Source organism: Dendropsophus ebraccatus, chromosome 2 (genome assembly GCF_027789765.1).
Source record: "Dendropsophus ebraccatus isolate aDenEbr1 chromosome 2, aDenEbr1.pat, whole genome shotgun sequence".
Taxonomy (NCBI): Eukaryota; Metazoa; Chordata; class Amphibia; order Anura; family Hylidae; genus Dendropsophus; species Dendropsophus ebraccatus.
The window spans coordinates 168,564,326-168,587,017 of NC_091455.1; the positions used below are offsets into that span (position 1 = coordinate 168,564,326).

Sequence of the window (22,692 nt, forward strand, 5' to 3'; positions counted from 1 at the left end):
GCTTGGCATATAATTTATAGGTATATATTTATTAAAGAATCAGTTGCATACATTCATCCACCTTACATGCAAAATGGGATATTATATTAAGTATGTACACTTTTTTTTTTTTTTGAATAAATTGTTTAATTCAATATGCATAAGAATTGTGCATTTCTCTTGAAAACTGCAAGCTTTTACCAAAAAAAGACATTTAGTTATAAATATTTTAAATACTTTAAATACATATTTCATACCAAGAATATAAAAATAGCATTTTTTTTTCTGATAAATAAATTAAGATGTTTCAATAAAATGACAAATAACGTGCAACAACTAACCACCATCTACCAATTCTATTTGGTTGATTGTCTAGGAGATGACATGCAGCGAAAATTGTCCCTATGTCGTCTCTGAACTGACAAATAGACAGCAGGAGTCATGGTTACCTGAAGCAAGCATTGACAGTGCTATTGTTTGCAAATGACAGTCAGGCACTCTGGAAAGAGCGTTTGCTTTGTGATACAATAACTCCCTACGACATTTGTGGTCATGTGTTCTTTTGTATATGACTCCCAGCTGTTTTTGACCCTTAGGGTCTTCAGTCTCTAACAAAAGTCAGGCTTATAGACCCAAAGCTTACATAAGTAAGGAAACACACCCACCACCCTTGTAGATATATATGGTGAGCTACTGTGCTTTTCGCATTAAATTCTCAATTAAAACACTTTCCAACATTTTCTTAGCAGTTTCATGCATGAATCTTTTACCGTGTTGCTGCTTCTGTTGAGTATCGATTATTAGTTATCACTATACATTTATGGCTTTGTCATCTTTAAACTCTATCGTACTCGTAACAATGTCACTTGGGTAGTCCTCTGTCGGCTGTCCGTGTGACATTACAGTTGTCCCTTCTACATCCCAAGATCCTGGTAGGTTTTCAAGGCTTAGTGAACTAATTGCTCCTTGGCTGAATCCTTCTTCAGATCTACTGGGCAGCACCAGCTGTAGCGAAGTGTCAGAGGATGAACATATGGATGGAGAAAGAGTTGCAGATATAGACTGAAGAGGAGTTAATGTAGTATCCGAATGAGGCGATGTGCACTTTAAATACGGCAAATGCTCCGCCTGAATAACTTGATAATGAGAAGGAGAATATCCAAGGCTTGATGTATAATAATATTCGCCTTCTAATGAATTTTCTATATTTGATACATTTCTTTGGGGACTGCTTCCTACGCTTGCAGAATCCATATTCCACAGCTCAGATACAACTGTGCCTTGGTTGTACATTTGTGTCGGGGTTCCAACCAAGGTTTCACCTTGTCTTTGCATGCACTGTTGATTTGTCGTCCATGTCATTTGAGTCTGCATCTGATCGACCGGAGAACCTACAGTAGTTCCCATCGCTTCCAGCACTGTGCCATATGTGGAATAGTATCCAACAGGTCGTTGCACTGCTAGCAGGTTTTCTAAAATATTCATGACAATCTTCATATCTTTGCTTAACTGAGAAACTTCATGGGTCAATGTACTTACCTAGAACAAAGAAGTTAAACACATTTAAAAACAAATACAGATAAGCAGTAATACATTTTTTTGTCCCTGTAGTGCGGAAGAAACAAATCTTTTGTCATGGCATATATTGTTATTTTAGTATGACAATAAGGTTCTCCAGTTATATGAGGACATGAGATGCATTCATCACTATTCTTACGTAAATGCAAACAAAACAAGCCTGTGCCATTTCCATAAAGTTGAATATATTACAATATAGATAAATACCCTTTAATTCCAATGCTGTCAATACTGTAAAGTAGTATCTATAATAACCATATAATAAAATTCATTAACTCGTGATTACTGAACCAAGGAGCCATGTTTATTTTACTACCATTGGATTTTTTATTATGAAGTTATTGATTCTTTGTTTAGGATGTGCTTTGTGAGGGGATCAAAGACTCTGTAGGATGACTCAGGGCGTTAAGGGCGACTAGTAGTACAATTCATGCCTATATTTTATTTTGAGCAAAATGATGTACAAAAAAGGTTACCCTACTGTCACAACAAGTGTTGTTGCAGGTTAAAAAAGTTTTATTATAGGAGGTCACTTTTAGGCTATGTTCACACAAAATGACAACCGTTTTCATTGGATGGTCCTCATTTAACAACAAATAATGGCTGTGTACAGTAATTATGAGAATGCCTATTATTATATGATTGGCTATTGTTAACAAATAATGGGCATTAAATTGCAGTCGTCCAATAAAACGGCCACCATTTTACTGGTGTGTGAACATAGTATGAAATAATATTAACAACACTTTTATAAGAATAATTATCCAAGTCACACTATTTAAGATATTCTAAAAGCCAAGGCTGTGTGCAGTAATGCAATGTGAACGCATTATTGCAGTGATTAATATTTTAATTGTCGTCCATCTGTCCTTCATTGTGTTAACGCAATAAAGGTTCACATGTGTGAACATACCCTCAGGCTAGCCATACACATTACATCAATATTGGCGGATGTCACTGATTTGGGGGTCAGCTAGCAGTCTTATATGTACAGTGACCCAAAAAAAAAAGTCTGCCACAAATAAATAGGTTTGCAATTCAAATATTAAATATTAACAAAAAAAAAAAAAATGGCAGAACTAATATGTGAATAAAACATATTTCTTTATTTAAATCAATAATAAATTACATAATTATCACCATGAGATAAACAGAAGTACAAAACTGGAGAGGGGAATAGATGGCAGTGGGGCATATGTGACTAAGGGCAAATAACAAGTAAACAGTGTAAAGTAAACACTGGGTGTTCCCCTTTACACAGTTTACCTGTTATTTGTCCTTAGTCACATATACCCCACTGACATCTATTACCCTCTCCAGTTTTGTACTTCTGTGTATCTCATGGTGATAAATATGTAATTTATTATTGATTTAAATAAATAAAATATGTTTTATTCACGTATTAGTTTTGCAATTTTTTTATATGTACAGTGGTAAAAGCAACTGTTCCCAAAGAAGTCAAGTACAGCGATTTGGCTGTTACTGTCTACCCTGTAGACATTCAATAAAGTGGCAGGCTATATGCATAACCACCATGCTATTACAAATCCTCCTTAAGGGTGCATTCACACGTATCGGACCCGCAACGGATTTCACACTGTGAGTCTGCGGATCCTGGTATAATGAAGGCCTACCACAGCCCCGGCCCGAAGTATACATTACCTGCTCGTCGCCGCGACTGTGTGAGCTCCCGGATCCCTTTGCTTCTCATCAGCCAATCAGTACATGGCAGCACTGATTGGCTGATGAGGAGCAAGGGGAGCCAGGAGCTGCACACAGCCGCAGTGCCGAGCAGGTAATATATGCCTCGGGCCGGGGGCAGCCCTGGAGCATACATCACCTGCTCCAGGCTCCTGCTTGCTTCGGAGCCTCGCGGCATCTCCCGGAGGTCAGCCAATTAGTGCGCTGCGGTGGGGCAGCACACTGATTGGCTGACCGCCGGGAGATGTTGGGAGGCCCCTAAGCAAGCAGAAGCCGGAGCAGATGATGTATGCTCCGGGCCGGGGCTGTGACGGGCGGGGGTTAAAGGGGCCGAGTTACATATCAGCAGCGGAGTGAAAATTTCCGCTGCGGATCTGGTACGTGTGAAGGCACCCTAAAGGAGAAGTCCCATGAACTAAAAAAAAGTAGGAGGGCAGAGAAGTGTGGAAAAATAATAAACAAAGTAAACTTACCCATCCTCGTTCCCCGCAGCACCGCTCCTGGGTCCCATTGACAGCTGCCAGTGTCCTGCAGCTCTTCCAGCTGCAACGTCATGTAATGGGTGATTGACTGCTCAGCTAATAATTGACTGGGACGGGACACCACCCCAGACACCAAATGGCTGAGCCCAGCCACTCAACTAGGAGGTTACATTGCAGCTTGAAGAGTTGGTTAAATGACTTACCCGTTTTCCAGATGAAAATTAAATCTGGTGGCCACCAGTGGGACCTGAACAGTGCTACGGAGGCACAAGTAGGTCTGAGTTTACTTTATTATTTTCCCGAATCCCTGGCCTTCCTCCCCTTTTTGAATTTCATGGGACTTTTCCTTTAAGATGGTTTCGAATCAAAGTGGACCGATGAGCAAAGGACACCCAGCACCCATGCTGATCAGCTATTTGACTCTGGTATTACACAATTAGTTTGTCTCCATTCATTGCTTTGGAGATATGTAACTGCAGCTTAGCTCCTACTTGAACAGGACCTGAGGCCAGCCGTAGAACAACTCTGTTCACTGTGCAGTGCAGGCGCTGATCAGTGACTGATGAGTAATCACGTTCATAGTTCATCAGTCCAATTTGCCCTCAAAAAACCCTTTAATTTATTTATGCAATGATGGGTGATAGGGTTTTTGGTATCCCCATTTTAGAAATCATGGGGGTCTCAGTGGTAAGGCCCCAGCAATCAGACAGTTATTTCCATTTAGATAAATGTCCTTTGCTGGACAAATGTTGCTTCAAGTACTGCTATAATTCTCATGATAAAAGCTGATTATCATATATATATTTCCTGTCTAATACAGAGAACCAGAACTTTATTATCTAAATATGCAACATGATTTTTTTTTTTTTAGGTCGCTTTATTGCCACTAGTCCAATGGAAATAAATAGAGCAATTTGTAAAGAATGATGTTGCATTGTCATGACAGCACATCCTCGTTACAAACATAAACTCAGCTGTCAGATTCCTAGATAATGTGACAGGTACATTACTTACTGACATTCAAGCCTACAAATGCCACCAATTAGTTGGAGTAATACAACTGCTCACTTATCTGGGTTCTGTTGCACAACTGACAGCTGGATAAAATAGTGGACTTGTAAGACCATCACAGTCATTAAAATTGTAATGCTGATTTGACTCTATTAATATGATGACATTTTTCATCCTATATCCTTCACTGTAATTCTAGCAGAGCAGCTCATTCTTTCAATGCTTAAGTGGGCTATATTCTCGCACCATCAAAATGCTGCCCTTTTTTTATTGGGCGGACATTATTTCATGGCAAATAGACAACAAAAGCGTTGTTATACAAATAACGGTCATTGCTATAAAATTTTGTCCGTTAGTTGCCATTAAAGGGCATCTGTCCAATAAAATGTCTGGCATTTTGACAGTGTGTGAACATAGCCTCATAGTTCTATTGCTCTTATAGCCTCTATTTTCAATGTGGTCTTGACTCAAGCTTGACCTTAACTGGTATTGATGAAATTAGTAGCAAATAGCTGTACCCTGATCTACTTCTTATAGAATCATCTCATGTTACAGTTAACAAGGTTGAAAAGAGACAATAGTCCATTAGTGCAACCTATAATCCTACTGCGTTGTTCCATAGGAAGGCATAAAACCCTAATGATATGTGAATTGCCCCATACCAGGGGGAAAAATCCTTACTAACTCTATGGCAATTAAAATCTGGTAACCCTAACTATATATATATATATATATATATATATATATATATATATATATTTATTTATGTGAAGAAGTATCCTTGTATGTCATAATGAAACTTTTCCTCTAGAGTGCCCCCCTATCATGGTTACATGTACTATTATTTGTGACATGGAACAATATGGTAAAATCTGCATAATTATTGCAGGCAGATAAAGTGGTCATACCCCATAAGTGGAAACGCATTGACCCTCTAATTATTGAAGACTGGTTTGCTGACATATCAGTTAGTCTAGGTTCACACTGCATTTGTGTAAATGTTTCACAGTTTACGTCTCATTGCATTCAATTTACTGTATAAAAGCCTTGTCAGCTACTGGATACAGCAAAAGACAGTAAATAAAGTACACTATGAAATGCATTTTTTTAAAAATAGAAATCAGTAGGAAGCATTTTCCTATATGGAATATAGCAGAATCTTTTTTTAGCGTCCATTAACGTGTATATTTTGTATTGGTTTGTAAAAGTATGAAATGTATATGTAAAAGTTTAACAAATACACAGTGTGAACACGGCCGTAAGGCCCTTTTACACAGGCCGATTCTTCTTAATGAACAAAGAGATGTGCAGTCTAAATCAATGCATATAAATGGCCGCACAAACAATACAATGATCGTTCATGCATCCTGGCTACATGATTAGCCATCTGTCCAATTAAATATTATAGGCCTACCGTAAGACATCCCTTCAAGTAAGCACGCACATTACATTAAAGTTAAAGTCTGGTCAAATTAATTTTAAGATATGTTATTGCCCAACAAAAGTTATGAAAATTACGAACAGACACTTATTATGGGAAATGCACCTATAGTGCTTTTTTTTGCACTTCAGCATGGCAAGTTCAGGTCTCAGTAAAGTTGGTGATGTCACATCCCATAAACTGCAGACACCTGCTGCTGCGGTGGGATAGACTGGAGCAGTAGGTGTCGGCAGTTTATGTGACGTGACATCACCAACTTTACAGAGACCATGCCATGCTGTAGTAAGTGCAGAGAAAATGCACTATAGGTGCATCTCCCATAATAAGTGTCTATTAGTAATTTTCATAACTTTTGTTGGGCAATAACATATCTTGAAATAGTTTTGCCCGGACTTCCCCTTTAACCAGTAAACTTGATTGGTCGTTATCTCTTCTGTCCTCCCAATACACAGGAACGTTCATCACAACAGAGTGTTCCTGTGTTCCCTATGGGAAGGGCAGGATTAATCACACCCGGCCCCTATGACCACCATTAGAGATGAGCGAACCAGGTTCGGGTTCGAGTCCATCCGAACCCGAACGATCGGCATTTGATTAGCGGGGGCTGCTGAACTTAGATAAAGCTCTAAGGTTGTCTGGAAAACATGGATACAGCCAATGACTATATCCATGTTTTCCACATAGCCTAAGGGCTTTATCCAACTTCAGCAGCCACCGCTAATCAAATGCCGAAAGTTCGGGTTCAGATGGACTCGAGCATGCTCGAGGTTCGCTCATCTCTAACCACCATCCATCTGTTGATGGATGGTCTGGAGAGCCCCATACATCTCATACTGAAGAACGACGGGTACAACCGACTTAAGAATAAGATGTATGGGGACCTGTGTATGTGGACAGGCAAGAGTCCTCAAATGTTTAATGCCAGTAAAAATGAGGATTAGCTATATTTGATTTGATTTGACATGTCTAATCCTTTGTTCCCACAGGAATGAATATGTGTGTTCTAATGTGTGTATGTCTCTCATCTATATATACTGTATATATATGAATTGAGCACATCTAGAACACTAATGGATATGATGCTATAGATTGCTCCATTAGAACATTTTTACAAAGCCAGAAATTCATTTTCCTTCTGTTCTGCAGTTGTGTTTGCTAAAAATCTTCTCTCTGTCTTTCATTCACGAGTCACAATTATTTTCCAGTGATGTGAGTAATGCAAGTCAGTTGTTTCAGATTAGTTCTAATGGATTAAACTCTTCATATTCACATTCAATGCACTTTATTTAATGAATCAGATGTACAGTATTCTGACTAACGTGCCTAATGCACCATTCACCTGAAACAAATACTATAAACAAGTTTTTAGAAGGACGGTGCATAATGCATTTCATTCCTCTAGAATTACCATCCACCTCTGGAATCCTCTACTACAAACTTAAATTAGTAGGTGAACTGTGAAAGTGCCTCAGGCATATCATCTGGGGTACCTAAAAAGGGAAGCATGCTAGCCTAGATGACCAGGGGATCAGTGTCAAATAGACTACTCGTTCAGCTGTTTTGTGACAGTGCTATTCTAGACAAAACTGAGTAAAATGTTGAAAACATAGCTTAAAAGAATAGTACATGCCAAAGTATGCACTGTCCTTGTTTAATTATCTTTTCAGCAGCTGATGGTTTTGATATTTATAGAATGATATTGGTTTCTGAAAAATTAATTAAAAGATGACGTCTGACAACCTACCGTGTTTCCCCGAAAATAAGAGTGTCTGGGAACAGGGGGAAAGAAATAAGCAATCCTCCCCGGACCTCCCCGAAATACTCACCCCGGGAACAATAGAGCATCAGCGGTGGGATGTGGATGGGGCATGATGTGCAGCGGCAATGAGCGGCCTTACTTTCGGGGGGGGGGGGGGGGGGGGGGGGGGGGGTACGACCTTCGGGGGTGCCCTAGTTTACAGTAAGGGGTGCCTTATTTTCTGGAAGAATGCCTTACTTTAGGCTAAAGGGTAGAGTAGTTGGGGTGTTTTATTTCAGGAGGGTGTTTTATTTTCGGGAAAACACGGTATGCGTCTGCACTTGGCATGTTTCAAACTGAATAGAAACATTCCAAGGTAAAACAAACATATCATAAACTTTGGCTGCCACTTCAAATGAAAGTGTTTGTCAGTAGATTTACGCTGCCTCAACAATGGGGAGCATGAATTTCCAACACAGTCCCTCATGACAAATACTGATTGTCTCCCAATACTTAATGGTCAGGTCTCTCTTTATACACAAATCAGTTAGAAACCTATGAACCAAGCAGGACTAAAGGCCCTATTAGATGAAGCGATTATTGTCCGTATTTGCCGATATTGGCCATTATGGCTGATAATCACTACGTGTAATAGAAGACAATAATCAGCTGACATGATGTCAGCTGATGAACGATGTCGGCTGATCGTTGTCTTTCAACATGTTGAAAGACTAACAATGCAGATAGCTATTATCTGCTGCTATCACTCCGTGTAATAGGCAACAGACTGCCTCTATGTCTTGTGATCTCCCTGGATGATCTAAAGATTGCCTCGGCTCCCTCTGCACTTACCCGTTCTCTGTTGTCACATGTAAAAACGACGGCAGCACGCGGAACAAGGAGCTTGACAGGTTGGCGCTCGCTTGCTCCCTCTCATTGCCTCGAGTAATAGGGGCTTAAGTGTGTGTGTGTGGCGCCTTCCTGCCAGGCACCTCCCCAGCAACACAGTAACTTCTGTGGGTGTTGTATGTTCTATATACACATTCATTATTTATTTGTAGCTCTTCTTGTGTTTTCAGACTCAGTTACATGACCACTCTATGTGTGATTTATTTATTTCCTGAGATGCCACATTCAATATCTGTTTCCTGTTCCTTCCACTAATGGCAGCTATCAGCCCTTTCTCTCTTCCATGTCATGCTGCCCTTTCTGCTGCAACTTCTACTGAGCTCCAATGTTAGCTCTACCTACAGGATGAGGGCTAAAATCTGTGTGAAATTCCAGCCAGCCTATAGGAAGGACAACTGTCCCACCCACCAGATGACTCCATCTGTGGTCATGTTCACTGGAAGGTGCAGGAAACAGATATTAAACATGACATCACAGGAAGTACAGAAATAACAAGCGGAGTGATCATATTGAGAAAATTTAGCAACAAAAGTGAAACAAACTAATAATTACATCATAATGCAAACTAAGATTATCACTTATTAGTCGTTAAACCCCAGGTTATAGTAAATTGACCCTAAGCCTTTCTCTAAAATGCTGCAGTATTTTTAGAGTAAAAAATAGTTGTCTGGAATGAGGTATCCTGTCGGTATTTGATGCTTTCTTTACACCTTTATTTTTGAGAGATACTGTAGGAGAAAAAATGATTACTATAGGTTAGGACAGATGTGTAGCTGGCAAGAAGCCATTTCTAAGAAAATAACAAATATGGAAAAAAAAACTTGCACTAAAAAAAAAGTTGGATATTTAAATTGTGTAGTGATATTTTATTAACCAATTAGTCTAAATTTGGAAAATAAGTTTTTTTTTTTTTTTTTAAATTCATTTTCCATCAAGAAAAAAAAGATCACTTTAAAAAAGAAGAAGCTGCTGGTGTTCTTAGAACTAAGAAATGGCCACCCCAGAGTCCTCAGCATCCTTTGGATGTGTTTACAAGAACCAAGGAAAATATCCCTGCAGATTTCTTTGAAAAACTAAAAGCAAGTTAATAAGTTACCAAAAAGCCAAAGGATGGGCACACAAAATTAATAATACTATACTTAGTTGTTAAGCCTGTTTGATTTTTTTTTACAAAATGTTTTTATGCCTTGGTTACATCACACATGAGAAATAAAAAAAAATAGCTATTAAAATTTATCATCTGCAGTAAAATGGTACTAATGAAAATAACACATCAAAGTGCAGAAAAAAAAACCCACACAGCTCCCTACATTGAAAAATAAAAAAGTTATAAAAGTAGTTTTTTTTTTTTTAACTAGTTCATCGTCACTGGAGTTATTATAATGTACAATTGGTCCCAGAAAAAAACAAACTGTGAATTTCTGTGACTTTAGGGGGTTAAACCTATTTTAAATCTTATGGATCTTGGTGGACTAAAGTGGGCTTTGTAGTGGTAGGAGGGTTTTTTTTCTTTTTTTCCCCGCTGTCTCGCTGGGGGGGGGGGGGGGGAGGGAGGATGTGGTGGGAAGGGATAATAATGATGATATTGTATTGCACGGTATGGTTTGGGAAGCCCTTTGGGTACCAGTTACATGGTTGTCCATGCCTGAATGTAATGATGCATTTTTCTTTATGATTTGTGAAATTTTGTTCTACCCCATAGTTGTGCATCCTCCAATTGTATTCTGGAGTTCTGTTCCTTCTCTTTTTAAGAAAAGTTAAAAATAAAGAATAAAAAAAAATAAAAAAAATCTTATGTACAGAAAATAGAATAAAAACTTCTACAGTTTGGAAATCAACATATAGAGAAAATAATAATACTAAATCCAGGACATACATTCCTATGAATATATATATATATATATATATATATATATATATATATATATATATATAAATAAAAAAAAGGTGCAATTGAAGACAGCGTCCTAAAGTATCAAAAAATATTTTCCTTTATTTTTCCATATGCGTATAAAAATACAACGTTTCGGCCCTTTAAAACATACTGAGCCTTTCTTAAGTATACTTGAGAAAGGCTCAGTATGTTTTAAAGGGCCGAAACGTTGTATTTTTATACGCATATGGCAAAATAAAGGAAATATTTTTTGATACTTTAGGACGCTGTCTTCAATTGCAACTTTTTTTGGATGAAGTACTGGGTATAGGCCAATCCGGTGGAGGACTGTGCATCTATACGGAGGTTCCGCTGTTTCCACTTGGAATAGACTATATATATATATATATATATATATATATATATACACACACATCTGAATTCTCAAAACATTATTCTATGAATCACATGTATGATTATAAAGTGGCAATTTACCTCATGGTTAAGTCGGCTGATCTGTTGTTTGGTTTCTTCAGCAGTAATAAAAAGCATCGCTGGGTTGAAATCTGAAAAGTCTGCAAAACAAGAATAAACAGCAAATGTAAAATTCACATCATTAGTTTATTGAAGTTAAATGTACAACAACCTTTCACTCCTTTGTTATCAATTAAGATTATGTTATCAAGAAGAATATAGACGCTTAGACTTATCACAGAACTAAGCAGTATGCTTTTTTCTTTAGTGGAGGATTGAGTAATGAGTCGAGATGACAGTTGGTACCATCATGTAGCATATAACCTGTATGAGCTATAGTACTTATAGCTGGGAGTGGTGAAGATTAGAGATAAGCGAATCTCAGCATGCTCGGGTTTGTCCTAACCTAACCTCTCTGCATTTGAATATTGGTGGCTGAAGAAGTAGAATGTAACCCTAGGGAGTCGTGGAAAACATAGATACGGCCCACAGCATCTATTTTTGTCCGTTCGAGGCCAAATAATGGCCATTTTTACAAAATGGTGGCCGTCATTTGCACAGTAATGGCTATTATTATACCATCTGTTATTTGGCCTGAAACAGCCCAAAAAAAAAGACGTTGCAGAAACATAGCCATAGGCTGTATACATGTTTTCTCTCCCTATGCCAATCAGATGTCTTCCCTCACTGCTACCACTTTTTTTAGACTCAAGCTCGGACTAACGCACCAGGGAGATGGCTGCCCCCTTTTTTTAGGTGATTGGTTCCCTTTAATACATTCCCAGTGAATGTGGTCTCAGTGGACAGTCACAGACTTAGTTTTTAAAATGGTTCTTTCTGAAGTTGTCCCTTTAAAAGGCTATTCCAGTCCTAGAATATGCCATTAATAGCATATCTGGGACCCAGATTTACTTTAACAAAGGTCCTCTGAGCCCCTGATCTCATAATAGGCATATTTTATTAGACATGACAATGAGCACCTAAGATGTACTTCTGTACCTCTGTTCTCAAATGTAATCTTTTCTGGAAGGCGGTTGTCAAGAATGTGCAGTAGCCTGGTGTGAACTGGGCCTGGTTTATTGTGACACAACCAATTGCTTTTCATTCAGCAATGCAGGAGTTAACCAGAGCTCTGCAGGATTTGAATGTTTCAGCTGAACTTGGTGCTGGGATCTGGACTGGTCCAATCAGCTGCTGGACCTAGCCTCTGATCATGGATAAATACCAGCTAGCTGCTCACTTCTCTGCTGGCTATTTTGGTTCATACCTGGATCCCAGCTTCCCTGTGCTTATTCCCTTCCTAATTCTCTCTGATTGCTCGACTTGTTTTCTGACCTTCCGCCTGACTTTTGACTGTCTGAATTGGTTGCAGATTTTATACTGCATTGCTCGTTTAGTTCTGACTTGGCTTGCTCCTTATTATTTATTGTGTTTGTCTGCCTGTCCTGTTTTGTGTTCCACATATACAGCGTAGGGAACGCCTTTGATAATGTCTGTGGCTGCCTAGGGCCGACTGAGGCAAGTAGGTAGGGACAGTTGGTGGGTTATAACCTAGGGCCCCCTGTCTTGTCTTGTCCATGCTGTCCTGCCCTGACAGCGGTTTTAGAACTGAGCAGTTTGATAAAGGAGCAAAGTTTTTCCATAGGAAATTATGAAAATACATTTAATTCTTTTTTAGACTATTGGTCAGGTGCAGAGAGCATGGCCTATGGAGTGTAAAGAGTTTAGTAGTGATGCAATAGCATCACTGCTTACCTCCTCTGGCCATACAGTAAGTAGCAGTGCATTGCACTGTGTAGGAGTGGGGAATCCCAGCTGCAAACAGGGTTTCCCAGTCTAGAGCAGAAAACCCTTTCAGTACTGCTGGTGCTGAGCTGGCTCAGTTTGGCAGCACATGCAAGGGTTAAGCTGTAATGCTGTGCACAAAATAACCTTTTAACCCCCTATGAAAAGTAGAACACCAAAATGATGGGTGTTATGCTCCTTTTTGGAAATGATTCACTCACTCTGCCTAGGTCCACACTGTATAATTATGTGCACAGCAGCCTCTAGTGACCATCACTAGAGACTGCTGTGCACAAGAGTACACAAGAATACCCACGAAAAGTAAATGAAGACGGGCATACTCTAGGTCCTGACTGGACAGCGCCCGACCATCATTCAGTAAGGGGGGGGGGAATGTGTAAAAACACAGAGGGGTGGCAGAGCAGAACAGGCACCAGCAGCGTCACAGACACACCACTGGATGACTGTTGGTACATTATTTTAGTTCAGGTCCTTTTGAGTGGGGTTCTTTTTTGAAGGTCCATTTAATTTAGTAGCAAAGAAAGTGAAAGGATTGTGAAAAAAAAAGTGTGTGAATAACTAAAAACAACGTCCGTTGTTTGCAAAAAAACTCAGGAAATTATTATAAACATTAATATGATGTTCACGCAAAAAAAGTCTGTTATTTAATACAGTTTGGGGGAGATTTATTAAGACATTAAATTATGCCGGTCTTATATTAGGCCCCGTCTACTTTTCCCCCTGCTGAATTCACTGAGTGCACACCTCTTGGTGAATCTGGCCGGCCGCGTGCCCAACCCTGCACCCAGCGCAACAAATTTGAACCCTGATGTACACCTACAAGCAGGCACAAATCATGAATCACACCTCCTCCCTGCCTTGCTGTGCCCTCCCATGTCTCCCCTTCCTGCTCACCTGATACGGTGTACTCCAGGGAGAAGCGGTCAATCTGTGCCTTCTCCCTGGCATATACCTCTGGTGCAACAATGATAAATCCCCCCATGTACTTTGACTTAAATGCATTCCATTATAATTCGGTAATAGACTTTTTTTTATTTTTTACACAGTGTGAACATAGCCTAACTCTGTTTAGAAAAAAAAAGAAGATTTTTTTGCAAATGTGACAAAATGGATACATAAAACATAGGTAGATAGATAAAGGAGAAATCATCAATGTGTCAGCGACTGTAAAACATCCTGCTCTGTCTTTCTCTGGTCAACTGTGTGTTACTCATGTATGTTCACACGCTGCACAAACAACGGTAGATCCGACATGAGCAGCCATGTTTTAACGCTACCTACGGTCAGAATTAATGATCATGATGTCACTTTCCTGTAATAATGATAAAGCTTCATTTGTTCCTTTGTTTCACTGACTATGTAAGACAAATGTAAGACAAAGCGTTAAATACAACATCTTTACTGAGATGTTTTGGTTATTGATAATTATTTTATTATCAGTAACCTCTACTCGTGTTCCAGTCGCTGCCACATTGATGATTTCAGTAACATTTCCCTAATAATTGCTGTTTATGAATGTTACTCTGTTAACCTAGGAGGACACTGGGACTACTGTAAGAAATCCACAAGAAAAAGAGGAGAACCAATTAAAAATAATGGTTCTTCCTTGTTAAATGTGACATTCTAGTTTTTAATGGTTTACATTTTCATGACTTATATGTGTGTCTTTCTTCTCGGAGGTGATGTATAGTAGAACTGCAATTCACCAAAACTATTAACTACAGTAACAATCAGCATATGTCTGATGTACAAGGGATATATAGCAATAGAAAATGTTTAAATATTGCAAGATAAAGCAGAATTTCTATATTTACAGAAGCGGATGGGAGAATGAAGATTAAATAAATACTTCAATTATTTTCAGCTCATGGACAGAAACAAACATACTGGCAGCAGCTATCCAATTACACGAACACATCGGCAATAAGAAAGGCACAGCAGGAAGGATCACACAGCAGTAGAGGAGTTACTTGCCAGAAGTTGAGTTAATGAATATATTATTGGGAGGGATCTGACACTGCATTATATTGCTGCAATATATGTGTTGTCGAGAAGCCACTTTTAAGCGTGACATAAAATAGTGTAAAATGTTTTTCCAAACAGGCAGAGAAATAAGCACTGGAAAAACACTGCTACACTTTCCGGTTACCTGAGCTAAACAAAAAAAAAATCTTTGTACTGTATGTTATTGCAATTGACACGGACCTAAAAAGAAGCCTTCCTCTGTTAGATGTTTACTCTGTTCTACTTTGTGCATCCTATATTCAGATACTATAGCCCCTAAAATAGCACACTTTAGAAACATAGATTCACAAATTAAAAAAAAAAACTGTTTTCTTCTGAAGTCTACTCCTCATCTCTCACACTCATACTGCTAAATTGTGGTGCACAGTTTGAAAGAGATGAAGTCTGTAAATCTCTTATTGATCATTAAAGGAAAATATTTGCTAAGATATATATCCTATAGCAATTCCAAAGCAACCCTATAGAGCCATATAGAGTGGCGGCATGTATTCTACTAGAGATGAGCGAAGCAAAATTCGCTGCAAATCGGGCTGTCAATCTTCTTTGTTCTAAAAAAACCAAAATGGCGGCTGCACATGTCTGAAGCATCACTAGGTGGGAGAAAGGGATTAACCATAATCCCTGGCATCTATCCAATCATCTGCAGGCCCCTCTGTGATGTTAGTACCTCCCTCTCACCTTCTATATAAGGTGGTTCGTTAAGGAAGTGGACAGTCAGGAGGTGGCCGGTGTGTGGAGGAGAGAGCAGGATAGCAGCAGGCAGTTAGAGCAGAGCAGGGATAGACTAACAGAGTGATATAGGCACAGAGAGGAATGGTGGAAATAGGCTATGTTCACACAATGTCAAAAATAAAGAAAAGGTGGACGATTTTGATATTTTAAAAATGTCCGTTTTTGCCACGATTTAACTGATTGCTATGACAATGCATTGAATTCAATGGGAAGACGGACGTCCAATGCACACAATGCATTGAATAATGGATGTTTTTACCGGGGACGTCAAAATAATGAACAAAATCATTATTTTCGGACGTCTTTTGCAAACAGCGGACATTTTTTATTAGTTGTTCAGACACAGTTTCTATTTTGTCTACATTCTTTCTCTGTTTTTACTATTAAATTCAATGGCCTTTTCAATTAAGCCACACCCAAAGTCCAATTAGTAACCCTAAACTAGAATAATTTAACAACAGCCATCATTCTACTAAGGGGAGGCCAGGCTTCTAAATGACATCCGTTATTTTAGACTCAAAATGACGGACTTCATTTTAAATGGAGCTAGAAAAACATTGTGTGAACATAGCCTAAGGATGATTGACTGGCTAATTGATATTTCCAGCGAACGTTTTTATTAAAGGGTAACTGTCATGTTTTTTTTTTTCTGCACAAGTCAAAAGAACAAGCGATTTTAATAAACTCTATAACAGGTTTTATTAGGCAAAAAAGCCTCTTTCTGTAATGAAAAAGCAATTTCCCAGCCTCCCCCCTCATTTCCTATCTGTTCTTTATCAGGCAGATACATCTTCATTACAGAGAAGCAAGTGAAGACGGGTTCTGCTGTGTCCATTATATCCTATGGAGGAGGGGGCGCGAGGGAGATGAGTGAGCAGGAAGAAGAGACATGAAGGTCAGCTGTTTGTAGACTGTCTGGACACCTAAAACACTGGACTCCGGGGTCAGAAAGGTCGGTGCTTATCTAGGAACTGCTAAGAGAAGATTGCAGGGTGTTGTGTTGTGCAGGACTGATATTTGACTCCTCTCAACCCCTCCCCTCTCCATAGACCACAATGGGCACAGAAATCCTGCTTCTTCTGAAGTCAGGGGGGAGCTAGGAAAACAGCTTTATAAGTACAGAAGGAAACACTTATGCTAAATAAAAACTATTACAGTTTTTCTTATAATCGCTTGTACTATAGATGTTTATTATTTTCTGACCCTGAAATGACAGTTACGCTTTAAGGTATTGTTTTACCCCCCAAAAGTTATACAAATCATCAGTATACACTTATTACACTTATAAGTCTAAGATCTGGAAAGAATTGAGTACAAACATGCTTGGAAAATCCTACTGGAAAATAAGTTGCATGCCGTTGACCCATTTATCTAATAGTGTAATTTTAAGTAAGCCAGAGATACGTAATAATATACCAAGTGATATTTTCCCTTGTGTCATAAAATTATGCTACTTGATAAATTTGGGTCAATGAGCTGTCATACAGAATTACTGGTAAATGCACTTTTAAAATGTATATCAGTGGGGAACATAATCTTTGCTGAAACAGAGGTATACTGTGTGTATTGAGACAAAGAGAAACATATTAGGTGCATATATAATTACAGGAATTTTATGGTATATACGAAACTAGAGCCCTTAGTACACAGGGCGATCAGAGGGAGCAAGTGAGTGCCGACCTGTCACTATTACACGTGCCAACAGCGAGTGGGTAAGTGCGGGGAGCTGCGTGGGGGGAAGGGGGGTGGGGGTTGCTCCCTGGATGATTGTTAGATGGAAGTAACTCTGCCTGTTTACCTATGAATGTGTATCAGAAAAAATGGTCAGCATCTGACTGCCTCATTTTGGGCTCTGATATTATTCCAGACATTGCTCTTTTTGGACCATTATCATTACAATGAGATGAGAATTGATGTGAAGCCCTATAGTCAAAGTTGACACCACTTTCATTTATGTGCAAAGCCTGATAACAACTTATTTTCCTTTACATACCACAACATTTTTGCATCAAATATGAGAAAAACAGGAAAGAAGGACAGTAGCTGCTTACCTGTAGACATGCAACTGGATTCTTCTGAGTTTTAGATATCGAATTGGGAAAAATTAAAAACAAAATAAAAATACATTATTATGAACATTATATAGTCTAATTAGGTGTTTGTCTTATTCTCTTATAATGGTGCAAATAATTATATTTTGAAGACCCCTTTATCCTTTTATTATCTGATTTGTACAACACAAAGGTTCAGATTTACTAAGGGCCCTATTATACATAGCAATAATCGGCCAAATTGCTATGTGTAATTGAAACAATGATCAGCTGACGACAGCAATTATCGTTTGATCTTATCTTTTGGTCCTCAACTAAAATCGCCGGCCACCGACCGCACAAGGCTACATGTAATAGTGATGTTTAGCTGACGGCTGGTGATTGTCTAAAAAAAAAAAAAAACTGGATAGATTACCTCTCCACGCTCCCAATGTTCTTCTGCAATCTGCTCGCTGGTCGATGGGACCACCATGGCCAGTGATTGGCTGAGCGGCCTCTCAGTTCAGAGACCCACTCTGAAACTACAGCAGTGGCTCCAAGAAGCCAGCAGGAGCAGAAGAACACTTGGAGCGTGGAGATGTAATGTATGCAGTTTGGGACTAATGATGTCTGTGCAACCCCTGCTAAATGATCATCGAGTCGTGTAAACAGATTGGCACTCGTTTACATTATTGAAAGGGCCGTCATCTAATAGGACCCTAAAGACCCGCATTTTACATATCAGGCTTTAGCTTTAGTCTTAGCTCCTATCCTATTGAGAAATAAAGGTCTAAGGATATGTTCACACACCTCTGAAAGGGCAGCCGTTTTTATTGGAACAGCAAGCATTGGCTCATACGTTACAACCTTACTTTTTATAAAATACGTTTACATGTAAAGCAATTTTAAAATGTAGTTAGATGTTCATGACTTTGCCAATGCATAGATTACACTACAGTAACCCGTCTATTATTAAGAACACTTTCTCGTTCATTGATATTATTTACTCTATTCCTAGAATCCCTGAATTATCAAAAGTAATTTCGACAGTGTGAAAACATAATCTGATTAGGTGCATTCACGGCTGCCTGTGTGCCTCAGAGGGAAGTCTACACCAGATAGGAGAAGACATAGTACTTTCATGAATTCCCACATAATTTTATCCAAAAACAGAAAACTAAATATATACATCATACAGTATATACCTCCAACATTTTGATTGAGTCGTGCTTGTTGTCTCAGCTGATAAGCTTCAAAATCAAATGCTTGACCTTCCTCAATCCCATTATCATCTTCGATTCCATCTACAACTCTATTAAAAGAAAAATATTGTTATGAATCCAATAGTAAGCTAAATGAATACATCCTATCTATAAGTTTAATCAGTATGCTTGTGTACAATTCATCTTTAGGTATGTTTAAACACTGTATAACAATAGCAAATAGCAGCAGGTGTTTGGCATCTTCCTGCGGCCATCAGAGCTCTCACAGCCGCAGGAAAATTTATTTCCAAACGACCCATTCAGGGTGTATCTGGAAGTCAATTAGGCATTGATTTCCATACACACCACGGATGAACGGACTGCATGCATGTGCATGGAAGATTATCCGCCCAGATTACATAGTGTGCACACACCCTAATTTAGGAAAATACTAATGCGCTGAAAATACAAAGAGGTCCTTCTTGCCATTAACCTACCTTCTATGGCTTTGTCTTATTCTTTTTTCAAGGAGTCTATTGCCTTCTTTATACTGTCAGATTTCAATTCATGACATTACATTTTGCCATGTTCATTAAGAAATCTGTTTTTGAATGTTTAACCAGTAGTAACAATGTTTAACATAGGTAATTGAAATTAAATCGGGACAACATATGGTCCTGTACTCCTCCAATGACTTGTATAATTCAATTCATGCTTCTAACCACAGAACTTCAAGACTGTAACTGGTAATTCACAAAGGAATTACAAAAAGAACATCAAGGGAATTATACCATTACAGCACAAGCTAAAATGAAATTACCTTTAATAATTATGACATTTTTGCAAATACAGTATTTATATTGTGGGACTCTTCCCTGTTGGTTTGATTTACATGTGAAGCAATTTTACGATGTAGTTAGGTGTTCATGACATTGACAATGCATAGATTACACTACAGTAACCCATCTATTATTCACACCACTTTCTTTTGCATTGGAGATTAGACTACTAGTATTATTTACCCAATTCCTTGAATCCCTGAATTATAAAAAGTTACAAACTAATTTGAATACCTAATTTGTAATCCCAAACCTAATTTGAACTTGTCATTTGTGTTCTATAATGTGCCGCTCCTGTTTCACTACTCCTAGATAGACAGTGATCCCACACAGAATGACAGTGCCATCGCCGGTTGTGCAGTGTCCTACTGTGTAGCTACACATGCCTACAAATGCCTTATCAGAAGCTAGCAAAATGGTTATTATTTAATAAAATATATTTTATGGGATTGCAGTTTGTTGTCATACCAGCAGTTATGGCAGAGCAGAGCTTTATGTAACAGTTGAACTCTTACCATTGATTTTATGGGTACAGTGCTGTTACCCAGGAGGTCATTGTGTTGGAAATATCTGTCACAGTACAGGATATAATTTTAAAAGGTTCTTAGGGGTTAAATGGGATTAAATATATATGCTACAAATATTCAGCATAGATATGCTAAACCTCGCATTGATTTTGGATGCATTTTTTATATTTATTAATTTTAACTGATGGGATTGGCATTTACTCCAACTTGGCAGTAGGGAACTTGGCAGTCGAGGACAGGGCTCTCTATATAACAGCTGCGCTTCCACCGCTGATCTCCTGGGTACAAGCTATATATACTTATTGACATGTTATATTAAATTATAATTAATAGTGATGAGCGAGCATGCTCGTCCGAGCTTGGTACTCGATCGAGTATTAGGGTACTCAATGGTACTCGTTACTCGGTTAAGCGTTTCGCGATACTCGAGAAAATCTCATCATCCGTTTCCTGTAAATTTCGACGCTTTTTCGCAGCCAATAAACATGCAGGACACTCTTTGGTACATCCTGCGATCATGTAGGACCCATACGTGTCGATAGCAGCGATCAGATGACCCTGCCATATAAAAATCTCGGCTGCCGAGGCTCGACTCACATGCATGCTGGAAGAGATTAGGGACAGAGCTGCTGCTGGTCAGGGAGAGCGTTAGGGAGGGAATTAGCATTTCAGTAGGCAGGGAAGACAAGCGAAACAACCAAACAGCCCTTGTAAGGGCTTCATATCGTTTTTAAATTGTATTACTACAGACTGCTGGCTGGGACTTGCAGTGCAGCTACCACGATTTCAGCAGCACACTGTGGTGATCAGCTGCTGGCAGAAAGGGGACATAAGGGGTTGCATACAGACCCCTAAGAAGTGCTCAGTACTATTTTATTGGGAAATTTACTATATTTTCTGATTACTGTATTTCTTACGCAAGGCATATCTAAGTTCACTACTGCTTGTTTAGTGTAAAGGGGGTGTCACAGAGTGTGTATAGGTGCAGCCACCAACAGATTGTATCCCACAACCCCCAAAAAACTAGTGGGCCCTCTACTATATTTTCTGATTTCTGTATTTCTTACACAAGGCATATCTAAGTTCACTACTGCTTGCTCAGTGTAAAGGGGGTGTCACAGAGTGTGTATAGGTGCAGCCACCAACAGATTGTACGCCACAGCTGTTGCCCAGAATTTGGCATAATGGTGTGATTAGGCAGCCTCAGAGGCATCCAAACATGCTGCCCCTGCTGTTTCCTGTCCATTTCCGTGGTGTTTCCATAATTTTCTGAGGTTGACAGTTTTTCACACGACCTTCCCTCTACCGAACTTGGGTCCCCTGCAAAAATGCTTGAGTTTCCCATTGACTTCAATGGGGTTTGTTACTCGAAACAAGCACTCAAGTATCGGGAGATATTTGTCTCAAATAACGAGCACCAAAGCATTTTAGTACTCGCTCATTACTAATAATTAACCATTTTATTCATTCTAGTCCCATGCTGTAAGAATATCACTAGCCAACCAGCAGCCTGCCCTGTACTAACTGAGGGCATAAACCCTGAAATAGCTGCCAATAAATGGGTTACTCCCCCTTTTGGAGGAAATTCTGCCTTGGCCTATACTCATATACTCATGTTTTAAGGTTCTTTGATTGGACATAATTTATAAGCAAGGGTACTGCCAAGAGAACACTGTAGAGTGAAATCTTTTCCAACTGGAAATAAAATACCTTGCATAATTCTTCCCCCATAGAGCGTTGCGCAGCTCATAAGACTCATGAGTGGTATTTCCACTTTGATGGTTACCCTAGTCTCTGGAAGGTCATGTGATGAAGAAACCATAAAAATATTATGTAGAAGACAGAATTACCTTTGGCTGGAAAACAAGGTTATAAATAATTCCTTGGTTAGATGAAGCTAAGGGTCATGATTCCACGAATTCTGATTTAGGCTGGGTTCACACAGAGTATATTTCAGGCAGTATTTGGTCCTCATGTCAGGTCCTCATAGCAACCAAAACCAGAAGTGGATTGAAAACACAGAAAGGCTCTGTTCACACAATGGTGAAATTGAGTGGATGGCCGTCATATAACAGTAAATAACTGCCATTATTTCAATACAACAGCCGTTGTTTTAAAATAACAGCAAATATTTGCCATTAAATGGCGGCCATCCACTCAATTTCAACATTATGTGAACAGAGCCCTTCTGTGTTTTCAATCCTTGTTCTTGCACACTATATGTTATATTACTTTAATATGTTTCACGTTCAACTATTTTGTATACACTTTATGTACGATAGACATAGGGGGTAATGATTATATTAACTGTTTAGATTTTGACAAGACTGGTGCTGGATAGGGTG

The 22,692-nt window shown here is 38.9% G+C and overlaps 1 protein-coding gene across 1 annotated transcript in view; it reads right to left on the reverse strand.

Annotated features, from left to right (window-relative positions):
- Positions 1–285: 285 nt before the first annotated feature.
- The window catches only part of KCNH8 (potassium voltage-gated channel subfamily H member 8), a 200,926-nt gene continuing 178,519 nt past the window's right edge, over positions 286–22,692 (reverse strand). Inside the window, exons 15-18 of the mRNA XM_069959709.1 lie at positions 18,985–19,091; positions 17,801–17,824; positions 11,208–11,287; positions 286–1,518 (exon numbers count right to left, since the gene is read on the reverse strand). Coding sequence (XP_069815810.1) covers positions 790–1,518; positions 11,208–11,287; positions 17,801–17,824; positions 18,985–19,091 — 940 coding nt within the window. The 3' untranslated portion in view covers positions 286–789. The remainder of the gene's footprint in view (positions 1,519–11,207; positions 11,288–17,800; positions 17,825–18,984; positions 19,092–22,692) is intronic.